Source organism: Pseudorca crassidens, chromosome 17 (assembly GCF_039906515.1).
Source record: "Pseudorca crassidens isolate mPseCra1 chromosome 17, mPseCra1.hap1, whole genome shotgun sequence".
NCBI lineage: Eukaryota > Metazoa > Chordata > Mammalia > Artiodactyla > Delphinidae > Pseudorca > Pseudorca crassidens.
The window spans coordinates 29893707-29906481 of record NC_090312.1 but is presented as its reverse complement, the minus strand read 5'-3'; the positions used below and the strand labels follow the sequence as shown (position 1 = coordinate 29906481).

General features: G+C 34.3%; 1 protein-coding gene across 2 annotated transcripts in view; it reads left to right on the top strand.

The window, feature by feature from the left end:
- EMC2 (ER membrane protein complex subunit 2) overlaps positions 1-12775 on the top strand; it is a 52376-nt gene that overhangs the window by 24951 nt on the left and 14650 nt on the right. For both annotated transcript variants that reach the window (XM_067711487.1, XM_067711486.1), the window contains exons 6-9: positions 5133-5218; positions 5369-5428; positions 10848-10929; positions 11746-11856. In XM_067711487.1, the coding sequence (XP_067567588.1) occupies positions 5133-5218; positions 5369-5428; positions 10848-10929; positions 11746-11856 (339 nt within the window). The remainder of the gene's footprint in view (positions 1-5132; positions 5219-5368; positions 5429-10847; positions 10930-11745; positions 11857-12775) is intronic.

The following is a 12775-nucleotide window of genomic DNA, read 5'->3' as shown; positions in this document are numbered from 1 at the left end:
CCTGCTTTTAAAGTAAAAGTAGGCTTTTCATCCTTTGAAAGCTCTTTGAGGGAAAAATTATGTCCATTGCATGCAACAATGCCTAGCATATATGCCTTCAGTAAATACTTGTTGAATGAATGAATGCCTTTCAGAAAGAAAGTACAATAATTCTTATCTTTTTAGTTATATTTCATATTTCAGAAAGATCAGATTTTGCCTCCAATTGTGAACTGCCTGTTATGATATATCAAATATTTGAAGTCTTATTTTGGAATTAGATGTAATTGCCTCTGTGCCAAGAGTGAAGATGGTTTATTTTTTTTTTAATAAATTTTATTTATTTATTTTTGGCTGTGTTGGGTCTTCGTTGCTGTGCGCGGGCTTTCTCCGGTTGCGGCAAGCGAGGGCCACTCTTCGTTGAGGTGCGTGGACCTCTCATTGCAGTGGCTTCTTTTGTTGTGTGCAGAGCACAGGCTCTAGGTGCGCAGGCTTCAGCAGCCGTGGCACGTGGGCTCAGTAGTTGTGACCCGCGGGCTCCAGAGCACAGGCTCAGTAGCTGTGATGCGTGGGCCCAGTTGCTCTGCGGCACGTGGGATCTTCCCATGCTCGAACCCGTGTCCCCCACATTGGCAGGCAGATTCCCAACCACTGCACCACCAGGGAAGGCCCTGAAAATGCTTTTAGAATGCCATATTTCCCAGGGTCACGGCATAAGCCTCGGAGGCAGAAGAACTTGGAACTCTGCTTTCCCTTTGTTGGCGTGGTCTGTTTCTGTGTCCCAACATCTGGGGTAGGGGGCTTTCTAGGTTGTATTTTGCTGGTAGACCTTAACCCTTTAATCATTTTCTAGGTTCTCTCCCTACGTGGCCTCATTTTTTTTTAAGATGTGATATGTCTTTCAGGAAAAATTGCTAGCTAGCTCCTTGTACATATACAGAGGTATGTAAGAAATTTATGGTCATAAGAATGTTTTGAAGTTGCATAGTTTATAATAGAAATTCTGACTCCATTATTAAAATCGCTTGTAAAATGTGGAACAGTTTTCATTTTTGACTTAAACTGACTTTTACAAAGGTTGATCTAAACAAGAAATATAGAAAAATTCAGAATATTGGCATATTTTATAACATAAAAAGTATAAGAAAGAAATATAAATGGAAATTGATAGTCAAGACTCTACTTAATGTCTAATTAGTGCTATTTTAAAAACTGTTTTGGCATATAATTGATGTAGAGTAGACTGCACATATTTAAGGTGTATAATTTGATAAGTTTGGACATTTGTATACACTTGTGAAACCATCACCACAATCATAATGAACAAAACCATCATGCTCTAAAGTTCTCTTTGCTCCTTTTGATTTTTGTATTCTTATATATATATTGTTTGAGCTTTCTTGTGAGATATCATTAAGTTACTTGCAAACAATTTCATCCTTTTGGGTCTTTGTTAGACAGGACCAGAACAGTGTTTATACTGGGACTAATTAATTCCCCATTATGTTCTTCTGGGTAGTCTGTTCACTGCCCCAGGAATCATGGCATTTTCCAGTCTGGCTGGTAGGAAGGGGCACTATTCCCAGCCCTGTGTGAGCTCTGGGCACATTTTCTCCTAAACTTTTCTGGTAGATCTTTCCTTGGCTGTAGTGGTTTCCACATACACATGCACTGATCAGTGCGAACCTGAGTACTCGAGGGAAACCCTTGAGATTCAAGGCGAATCTCTTTAGAGTCTCCATTCTGTATTTTTCTCTCTTCTCCTGTACTCTGTCCCGTGAACTGTAGCCTCTTTGATCTTCTTGGACTCTGAGCTCCTTATGAACTCACAGCTCAACCTGATTTTCTTTTCTTGCCCAGCACCCTTGAAACTCTCTCAAAGCAGTCAGTCAGGGCCCACCTCAGTTGTTTCTGCCTGTCAGGGATCAACTCTCCTTTTTTGCCTGTCGTCCTGTGCCTTAAAAGTGGTTGTTTTTATATATAGTACAGTTCTTTCATGGTCTCAGGCAAGAGGGTACAGCCGCTCCCTGTTACTCCATCTTGGCCAGAAATGAAATCCCTGCTTAATGCTTATTTTAAATGATCATGGTTTTTGTGCCAGAATGTGGTAGTATTTTTCTGTAGAGGGCTGTTGTATGTGACTTAATGATCCATTGTTGCCTGTATGATAGTGATTGCCATATAGGTTTTTCTTTAAGCTGTCATGTATAGTTTCATTAGGAAGACTGGCTTTGTATAGTTGAATAGTTACCTCTTAAAAGTGTGTTTTAAACCTTATAATATTAGGAGATAAGTTACTATTATCTTAGGCCTTACATGGTTAAGCAGTGTATTGCTTATTATAGTAGAGATTTTGGGGCATGTTTCACAAATTGATTAGTAAAACCTTATGTTTAAAATCTTTGCTTATACTTCACTGAAGTGTTTGTTAGGTGGAAAACTCTTAGTTTTTAAAATAGGCTATTACAAAGTTAATACTGAATTTCTGTTTTACGTTATAAAATTATGGCATTCCACCTACTATAAATATACATAATTCAAAATAATAGTAACAAATTAATCTGTAATATTTCAGTTTCAGGAACTCTTATCAATAAATCTAGAATGGGAATCAGAAATTTGAGATCCTACTTCTCATCCTACCTCTTTTGATGCATTTAGGTTGTTTAAACCTCTGTTTTTCATTATTTACAAAAGGATTGTGTTTTAAAAAGGCATTTTTAAAGATTAATTATCTTTGAAACACTAGCAGTGCTTTATAAACTGTATTCTGCAAAATGCTGCTGACCTAAAAATTTTGGTGTTTGTTCAACAGTAGAGACATGATTCTCTTGTCAAATCAATGAGAAAATGAGTTAATATTAGACAGGTGTTCTTAAAAAAACGAAACTCATTTTGTGAATAATGGTGTCCATTACAGTGTTCATACCACATCTCTTACTGTAGAGGTATTAGTTGCTATTCATGTTTATACTTTGACTTTTTGTCTCTTATTTGTGGCATTTGAATGCAGTATTTTCAACAAGTTTCACTGCATCTTTACAATATCTCATTTCAGCTAATACAAATCCTGTAAGGATTGGGGCAATATATCAATATTAAACTAAGCAAGCCTGTGCCAGTTCTTTAAAGATCTCATAGGCAGAGCTTTTGGCAAGGTTTAACACATATATATTAAGCATAGACCAAAGGTAAAAAAGAAGGAAGATAACATTTATTCAGTACTGTTATATGCTGTGTACTGTGTTAGATACTTCACTTTGATACTTGGAGATTGGTGGTATTATTGAAGTTTGGGCAGGTTGGATGTTTTGGTCTTGGTTAGAAAGCTCGTAAGTGACAAGAGTTGGGATTCAGTTCCTTGTTTTTTTTTATTTCAAAACCTAGACTCTCCGCTCTAACATATTGCCTGTGGAAGAAGTAGTGTCATCAAAAATGAAATGAATAAACAAAAATGTTTCAAATTCTGTTGAACTGGTGAAGTTAGATAATATATGCCCCAAAGAAATTAGTTTCTTAATTGTGTTAATTTAATCCTCACCTATTTTCAGAAGGACTTTGGAATAAGGCGTACATTTGAAGTCTAATATTCTTCCTAAAGGCTTTAGGATTGAGTTACTTTTAGAACTTTACTTTTCCTTTCCTTCTGAATTCTTGAGACTTAAACTTTACATTTATTATGGCACTTTCATTGTTGTGCATAGTGAAATTATTCCAAAAATATTTGAGTTCCTGCTGTGTGGCAGGTGTTCTGGTAGGCATTCAGCATGAACCATATAATCAGGGGTATACATTTTTAACAAATGTGTCATTCTTTCATTACTGAAATATTGTTATCACTATTATTATAAATATTGCTTTTGGTCATATTTATTGGGAGTCTCTTGATTCACTCTGATATTTTGACTTTCAGTTTTTCAGAGCAAAAACCCACCTTTTCCACCCCAGGACAGATAGCTCCTTTGGTCTAAAGAGGCCCCATTCATTTTACAGTACTTCCCTTGTCTGTATCTTGTGGAGTGTGTTTTACATAAAACAATGACAATCATGTTCATAATTAATAAGCCTAACCTAGCCCTAATTATAGTGTTTTATTGTTTAGTCTTCTGCATTGAATTAAACAGAGATGGAGGGGATATAAATTTAATAATTCACACAGAGCCCTCCAGTCACTTAAGCCCCAAACATACAGTCTTGATTATACACAATGCTGCTGTCTCCTATGCCTTTGCTCCTGTGTTCTCCTACTGTGCAGTATCGTCCCTCCACACAACTTTCTTTTCTGCTTTCTTAATGTCTACTTGCACTTTCTCTTTCAGCCCAGGTATCACATCTGGGACGCTCTTTGCTTCCTGTGCTTCCACTTCCTCCCATCTGCCACAGCCTTGTTAGGATCACCTCTGTGTTGCCACAACATCTTAGATATCTCTATTATTGTCTTTTTATTTGATGTCTCTTTCTCTTATCAGACTGAGCTCCTGCAAGGAATTATCTTTTCCTTTTTTTTATCCTTATATTTTCATTGTCCAGCACAGTACCTGGCAAACAACAGATGTTTGTTACATATTTGATGAATGTATAAATAAATGGCATTGATTTTTATATATTTAAAAAGCTTTAAGTTGCAGGTTTTAAATGTTTTGTCTATTATAAAATATTTCTTTCAGCACCTATATTATTGTTTTGAAAGACTCTTAGGTAGATTTTTCTCTTGAAATTGTGAAAAAAGTTATTTGAAGCCATATTTGTATAATGACATTCAAGTGGCCACAGTAAGATTATTTTCTAATCTCCACTATCCCTCTATCTCTTAAGATACAGATCTTATGAATGAGACAGAGTAAAGGACTTTAGGCTGGATAAAGATTAGGATTCCCTGCTGGCTTGTAATTATCAGAATCTGGATGGTTATTTATTTGAATGAAATGATGCATACATTGTGTACATCAAAAGTAAAGCACATGTGATTGTTAGAGGAATGTTTGAACTCCCCAGTGGGATGTCATGGGGTATGTTTATAAACTCCCACTAAGCAGTAGTTTTACAATGGAATTTCACTGGCATTGAGATAATAATTTGCACAGTCAAATTACCTCTTTACAAAAACCCAGGGAATCATGAGGGTCTAATCCTTTATTAATGTCAACCCACAGGCTGCAAGAAAGCGTAAGATTGCCATTCGAAAAGCCCAGGGGAAAAATGTGGAGGCCATTCGGGAACTGAATGAGTATCTGGAACAGTGAGTGTCTTACAAGAGGATTGTGTTTTGTTATTCTGATAAATCTTTTTTAATTAAAATGGAATTTGCATTTGATTTTCCTTTTTGCCTCCATGCTGTTCATTTATAGAATATCTACACACTTACTTTTTTTCCCTTTCCTCTCACCAGATTTGTTGGAGACCAAGAAGCCTGGCATGAACTTGCAGAACTTTATATCAATGAACATGAGTAAGTCGTTAACACATAAAATTTCGTTAAGGAGTGCAATCTTCATCACTATATAAGTTCAGAAGGCATAGTAGTTTCTAAAGGATTGGTGAGAGGTATGAATCACGTCATTTTAAATTAGCAAAATAAATAAATGAAGAAAAACAAATCGACAGTTTGTTGGTTATAATATGTGAATTGCTTTAAGTAGGTCATTTGTGTTTTGCTAAATTATTTTTGTTTGGGAAATGAGTTTTCTTTCAAATACAGATGGCATTCTTTGGAGTTAGAAAGGCATGTATGTGCTGAGCTAAGGTTATTTTTAGTGAATCAAAATTGTGAATTTTTAGAATTTAAATTGTTCTTACATACAAAGAGTATTATACTCCCTGCTGTTTAAAAATTCTGTCAATTGTATGCATTTATTAGCCTTAGTGCTAAGAGAATCAACTCTTCCAAAGTAGAAGCATTCTGTTGCCTGGGTAAAAAACCAAGAATAATCAAGAATGTTGAATGCTGTAGGAACTTGCTTATTGGATATTTAATGTTTTTGTTAGCTTTTTTTTATTGCAGTGACAGGAGGAAATCCCAGTGTGAGAGGATTAGCCCAGTCTTAGCGCAAGTTTTCTAATATCACAGCATTAACGCTAACCTCTATCTAGAGGCAGGCTTTTTTTCCCCTTTTTTCTTAGTGAGGAGTCTGAAGTATATCACATTGTTTCTTTCCTTCCTTTTCAGAGAACAGAATCAGATTCTCATGCACATATTCTTACTGTGCACGAATACTTAGAATACTTAACCTCATCCTCATAGTACAAATAGCTGACATAGGAAATAATATCGAACGAAGATACTTGTCTCTTGCCTTTTCTCAGGGGTATATATGTATGTGAAATAGAGTTAATGTATTATCTGTGTAATTCTAATAAAAGTGGCGGCGAAAATAAAATGTCACTTAATGAATGTGTACTGTATTCTGGGAACCATTTTTCATTTCTCTATTATATATGCTGGCTATCAGATTCTCTTTGTTTTTTGTTTGGAAGTTATTTCCTGAACCATGTTTGGATGCTTGTATGATCATATTTGTAAATATACTTAGCTTTCTCTTACGTATGTAAGAGTGGTAGTGTATTTGGTTAAGTGGTAATGTTTCTATTTTTCATTGTTTTAAAGTCAACATTTATAAAGTATTTTATTAAAATGTAAATTATTTGTATGCTGGAAACTATAAAAAATTAATGAAATTAAAGAACACCTAAATAATACCAAATTCATAGATTGGAGGCTCAGTATTGTTTTGTTTGTTTTTTAGGGTTTTGTTTTTGTTTTTGTTTTTATTGAAGTATAGTTGATTTACAATGTTGTGTTAGTTTCAGGTATACAGCAAAGTGATTCAGTTACACATACATATAATGATTATCTTTATTTAAATTTTTCCTTGGGCTAAATTCTTAGAAGTAGAATTACTTGATTAAATGATATGCACATTTTCAGTGGTTTTGATAAATCATTCCTAGATGTGCACTAGAAAGGTAGTGTCAGTTTACTCTCACATTAGCAATTATTAGAATGTCCACTTAACAACACCAGGTGCTACTATTCTTTCTAATCTTTGCAAATTTTGATAAGTGAAAATTGGTTACACGTTTTTTAAGAGCTCTTTATGTAAATGATATGAGCCTTTGTCCTGTCAAGAATATATCCTTGTTTATTATGTCTTTTTAATATTGATTTTTTTAACTTATAGAAACTTTATATTTTTAGATGGTCAGATATATCAATTTATATTGCTTTCAGGTTTTCTGTCCTCTAAGAACTATATAAATATATATCTGTTTTTTTCTTCTACTTCTTTATCAATTTTACCTTTTTACATGTATTTGTAATATTTCTATATTTAGTTCTCAAATAGGTTATACTTTATTTTTAACCTATCATTAAATTTAGTATTTGCCTCACCTTGTAATAGCCACATTCAGTTTTGCTTTGTTTTGCATCTCTAAAGAGTTTATTGAGATAGAGTTGGATGTACATTTAAGAGAAATGAACTGAAGAATCACAAGAAATCAAGAGATACAAAGACAGAAAAGCACCTGAAAAATAGTTTCTTTTCATGGGAAATGATACTTACATTCTGCCTACCCTTTTATCTTGTATTACAAAACTCTTTTTGGTCTTGAAGCTAGTTACTTACACAATGTCTGTTTATTTTTTCTAATTGAACACTTAGAAGGGATATTCAGATTTACAGTGAGTGGAAATAAATGTCTTCAGATTTTTTGAAACTGTATGAAAATTAGAATGTTCACTTAATTCATTTAACTTGTTTGAGCAAGTCATTGTCTTCGGTAGGGTATTGTTGGTACAAGTAGTAAGTTACTGTGTAATGTCAGTTTACCACAGTTTTGTGGACCTGGTGGCAAAAATGAACCAATTTAGGAATTGCTTGATATATTTAATATTTTGACATTCTTTTCTTCATATTAATAGTTATAGTAAGTCACAGGCAGCATTGCGAATCTAGATGTAGACTTTTTTACTCCAAATAAATTTCCACAGTAGACTGTTCATATAAGTCTATTCAGTGATTTTATAGAGAGAAAAGGGGATATAGAATTCTGCCACATACTTTTTTTTTGTCTTTATTTTTATTTAAATTTGCTTCTGATTTATAAATTCTAGATACAGTTATTCTAGTGGTATATGTCACACCAGTTGATCACATTGAGACACTTGCTCTAAGTATAAAAAATTTGTCATGATTTATGCCTTAACCCACAGTACATATTATAAACAAAAATATGTATTTTAAACAAAGATACTGAATTTTTTTGTACTTGATTTGTATTTAAAAATAGATGTTATATCAGCAGGGAGCAGTTTAGTAAAGATTGATTATGATTGTGATTATTGTAGGTACAGCCTTACTATAAAATTCTATAACAAAGGGAATTATCAGAATCCTGTAAGGAAAAATCACAATGTTGATAAAGCAGTCAAGGAACAAATATTATAACCTATACATATGCTTTTGTGAGGAACAGAAGAACTTCAAAAGCTTTAGTTACTGACTCTAATGTAGTAATAATAGTGGTTATTCTATTTTAAATGGATTCCAATTATTTTGACTCTCTAAATCTTAGTCTCATGAGTTGTATGTAATGAATTAATTTCTTTATATATCTGCATTGGTATTGGCTATGTACCATCTTGGGAGAACTGAGAAAATAGTCATCAGTCAAATCACTTTTGTATGGCTTAATACTCTTGTGTACCCCTGGCTGAGAAAAACTGGATTAGACCATTTCTCACTCCTTCCAGCTCTAAGTTTATTTGATTCTATACTTTATCCACAAAATTAATTTGATTTTATATTTTGTAAAATTGGGGGAAGGTATCCCCTCGTATGTGATACTAAATAATTTTTGAGAAAAGTATCTTGGCATTCATTTTTCATTAGAAACTCCTCTCTGCCCATTTTATCTTACATTATGTTATATAAGAATCAGAGTCACTGTTCTGCTCAACCCATTTAAATCTCTAAGAACATTTATTCTTAGCATTAATATGAATTTTTGGCGTTACCGTAAAGGAACACATTTAGAAGGGAACTATCTTTCTGATGAAGCTGGTGTTTAAGGTAGAGACGACTTCCCCTTCTACACAATGATGAATAAATATCAGATAGGTAGTCACAATACTTTTGTTCTACACATTTACTGTCATTTGTTCAGTCATTCATTATATAGCTATCATATGTCAAGAACCAATACTAGGTTTTGGGCATAAATATGAAAAGGGCTAAATAGCAGCATGATTTTTGATGAGAATTATATATAAGGTCCTTCATAAGTTTAAAATGCTGTGATTTGGGGCTAATCTGCAGGGTGTTTTTGGTTCCTTTGGCCCTTTGGGTTTGATTGCTGTACCTGTTCTTATGTTACCGTTGACATATTCATCACTACCATCACCACCTCGATTTTTCATCCTGATGTGTAGTGTATATAGGTAGTATGCATTGTGGTTAAGAGTGTAGGCTGTCTGCCTACTTCCTAGGGTTTTGGTGGGATTAAATGAATTAATATTTGTAACATACCTAGAGAAGTGCATGATACATAATGAGTACCTAAAAAAAGTTAGCTATTATTAGTCAATATTTCACATGTTTGAAACTGCAACGTATATATTTTGAAAACTAAGTATATCAGACATTAGTGTAAAATAGATACCTTTGTATATTGGTGACAGATGTCAAAAATAACTGTAGGTAGCCTTTTTCTGTTGTGATGTCATAACCTCCTCACTGGGACTGAATCTTACAAGACCTGTGTTCTTTAGGATTTCCTGTAAATAGGAAGGATATTCACAGGGCTTAAACATATAAAATACATTAAGGAGAATTATAGTCATGTGGTATAAAACTATTTTTCCAGAACCCTTTGCAGCAGTTTTCTCCTTAGGTTTTCAGTAAAGATTTTGTTTCTCTACCACATGATTAAATAGTAGTAGAGTGCATATCAAAACCACTAACTTGATCTGTTTTTCATGGGTTTAGAAATTCATAACTTAATAACTTTGTATTTGACAGTAACCTTAAATAATGAAAAGTCTTTGTAATAGAATATGTGGGATATGTCTGTAAAGGATTTTTAGTGAATAGAGAATATTTAGTGTTTATTTCCTCATTACACTTTAACTATTTGAATATTTTATTAAATGATCAGTGGACTTGTAGAACCTATTTTATATGTAACCTGATCCAAGATCTTGAAGCCTGTGTTGTTAATTATGTTTGGATGTCATCCTAGTGACCCAGTTTTAAAAATTTAATATCTCGGGACTTCCCTGGTGGCACAGTGGTTAAGAATCTGCCTGCCAATGCAGGGGACACAGGTTCGAGCCCTGGACCGGGAAGATCCCACATGCCGTGGAGCAACTAAGCCTGTGCGCCACAACTACTGAGCCTGTGTGCTCTAGAGCCCGCAAGCCACAACTACTGAGGCCATGTGGCACAGCTGCTGAAGGCTGCGCGCCTAGAGCCCATGCTCCGCAACAAGAGAAGCCACGGCAATGAGAAGCCCGCGCACTGTGTAACCCTTGCTTGGTGCAAATAGAGAAAGCCCCGCGCACTGCAATGAAGACCCAACGCAGCCATACATACATACATACATACATAAAAAAATAAGAAAAAAAGAAAAATGTAATATCTCTTGATAGTTCACAGGCTGCTTTAGGATTTAAGCTTCTGTGTATTCATTTCATTAAAAAATATGATATTCATATTTATGAATTCAAGATAGGTACTTTATTAATAAAGGTATTTAAAGTATTTTGGGAATAAAATGTGTAATATCACTAAAATTGTTTTTAAATTATTTTAAGATGTAACTGACATAAAATTTATGACTTTTAAAATTAACTCCTTGATGTTTTTCAGCTATGCTAAAGCGGCGTTTTGTTTAGAGGAGCTTATGATGACTAATCCACACAACCACTTATACTGTCAGCAGTATGCTGAAGTAAGTATTTTCAAAAACAATTGTATGTGATTTTATTTTTGTTGGTATGGGTATTATTATGGAACTAAGAATATGTCGTTAACGTTAGGCAAGTATATAAATATGTAAGATGTGATGAAAATTGATTTATGGGAGTAAAATTTTTAATACTATAATGGAAATACTGACTTTTCAGTTAAATGCACTTATTTAAAATAGTGAAATTCTTTGTATTTTTCTAATTGCATACTGTATTCTTTCTTAATTATGAATTATATCACAGTTATCGCCATTTAATGGACTTTAAGGCATTTTACAGTGATTACAGTTTTTACGTCCATATTCTAGGAAATTCATATTAAGGTCAGTATTTTGGAAAGTAGGAAGTATTTATCTTATTTGATTAACTGTTAAGAATAGCAATACAATTGAATTCTATAAGGTTAAAAGGACTTCATCATTAAGGAATGTCAGTGCAACTAGGAAAGGACAATTCACTATGAAGTCTAGTTTTATAATACTAGTAATAGAAAATAAAGTTGTGAAGCATTTCGAAGGCAGTTGAAATAGAAATTATACTGCCTTTTTTATATTGGCAGCATTTTTTTATTTTAAAAGCTCAGTGATCTTAATGTTCATAGAATATAATGATTCTGGAGGGTAGGTTATGCTTTAAAGTTTAGATTAGCTTTAACAACTTTAAGATGAATTCTTTTAACATCTTGCATTTGTTTACAGAATATCTGTTTCAATTACTAATGCCTATGGTATGATGAAACATGCTATATTTCAAAGTAGTAAAATAAACAGGTTTCAGCACTCCGTAATTTTTAACAGGTTAAATATACCCAAGGTGGACTTGAAAATCTTGAACTTTCAAGAAAGTATTTTGCACAGGCATTGAAACTGAACAACAGAAATATGAGAGCTTTGTTTGGACTTTACATGGTGAGTTGAGGTGCATGTTTAATGTTATTTTATGAAATGTCATTTAAAGTCCGTTAACCGTCCCAGTTAATCACTTCCCTCTTTTCTTTTTTGTATTTCATTGATAAGCATATGATTTTTTTCCTCTATCCTCTAGTTAATTATGAGCAATAGGTTGTAAGGCAGTTATATTTTTAAATGTTAATATATCCCAGCTATTTGACATTTTATTGTCAATTATCTTTTACTATATCAGAATTTAAATCTGCCTTTATGAAATTAAATAGTAACAGATACAAAGCTATATTATGTATTTCTTTTTTTTTTTTTTTTTTTTGCGGTACGTGGGCCTCTCACTGTTGTGGCCTCTCCCGTTGCGGAGCACAGGCTCCGGATGCTCAGGCTCAGTGGCTATGGCTCACGGGCCCAGCCGCTCCGCGGCATGTGGGATCTTCCTGGACCGGGGCACGAATCCGTGTCCCCTGCATCGGCAGGCGGACTCTCAACCACTGCGCCACCAGGGAAGCCCAAAGTGATTTCCTTCTTTTTTGTTTTTTTTTTGCGGTACGCGGGCCTCTCACTGTTGTGGCCTCTCCCGTTGCGGAGCACAGGCTCCGGACGCGCAGGCTTAGTGGCCATGGCTCACGGGCCCAGCCGCTCCGCTGCACGTGGGATCTTCCTGGACCGGGACATGAACTGGTGTCCCCTGCATCGGCAGGCGGACATTCAACCACTGCGCCACCAGGGAAGCCCGTTGTATTTCTTGATTGTTTTGTTATTCTTGGGTTCATGCCCAACATTTTATTTCTTACCTTAAATTATAATTGTATGAGATATTTTTAAACTATGTTTATAAAAGACATATTAGAAATAAAATCTCTGATGCCAAACTAAAACTTTTTTTATGGTATAGAAAAACAGTGTGGTACGCATGTAATTA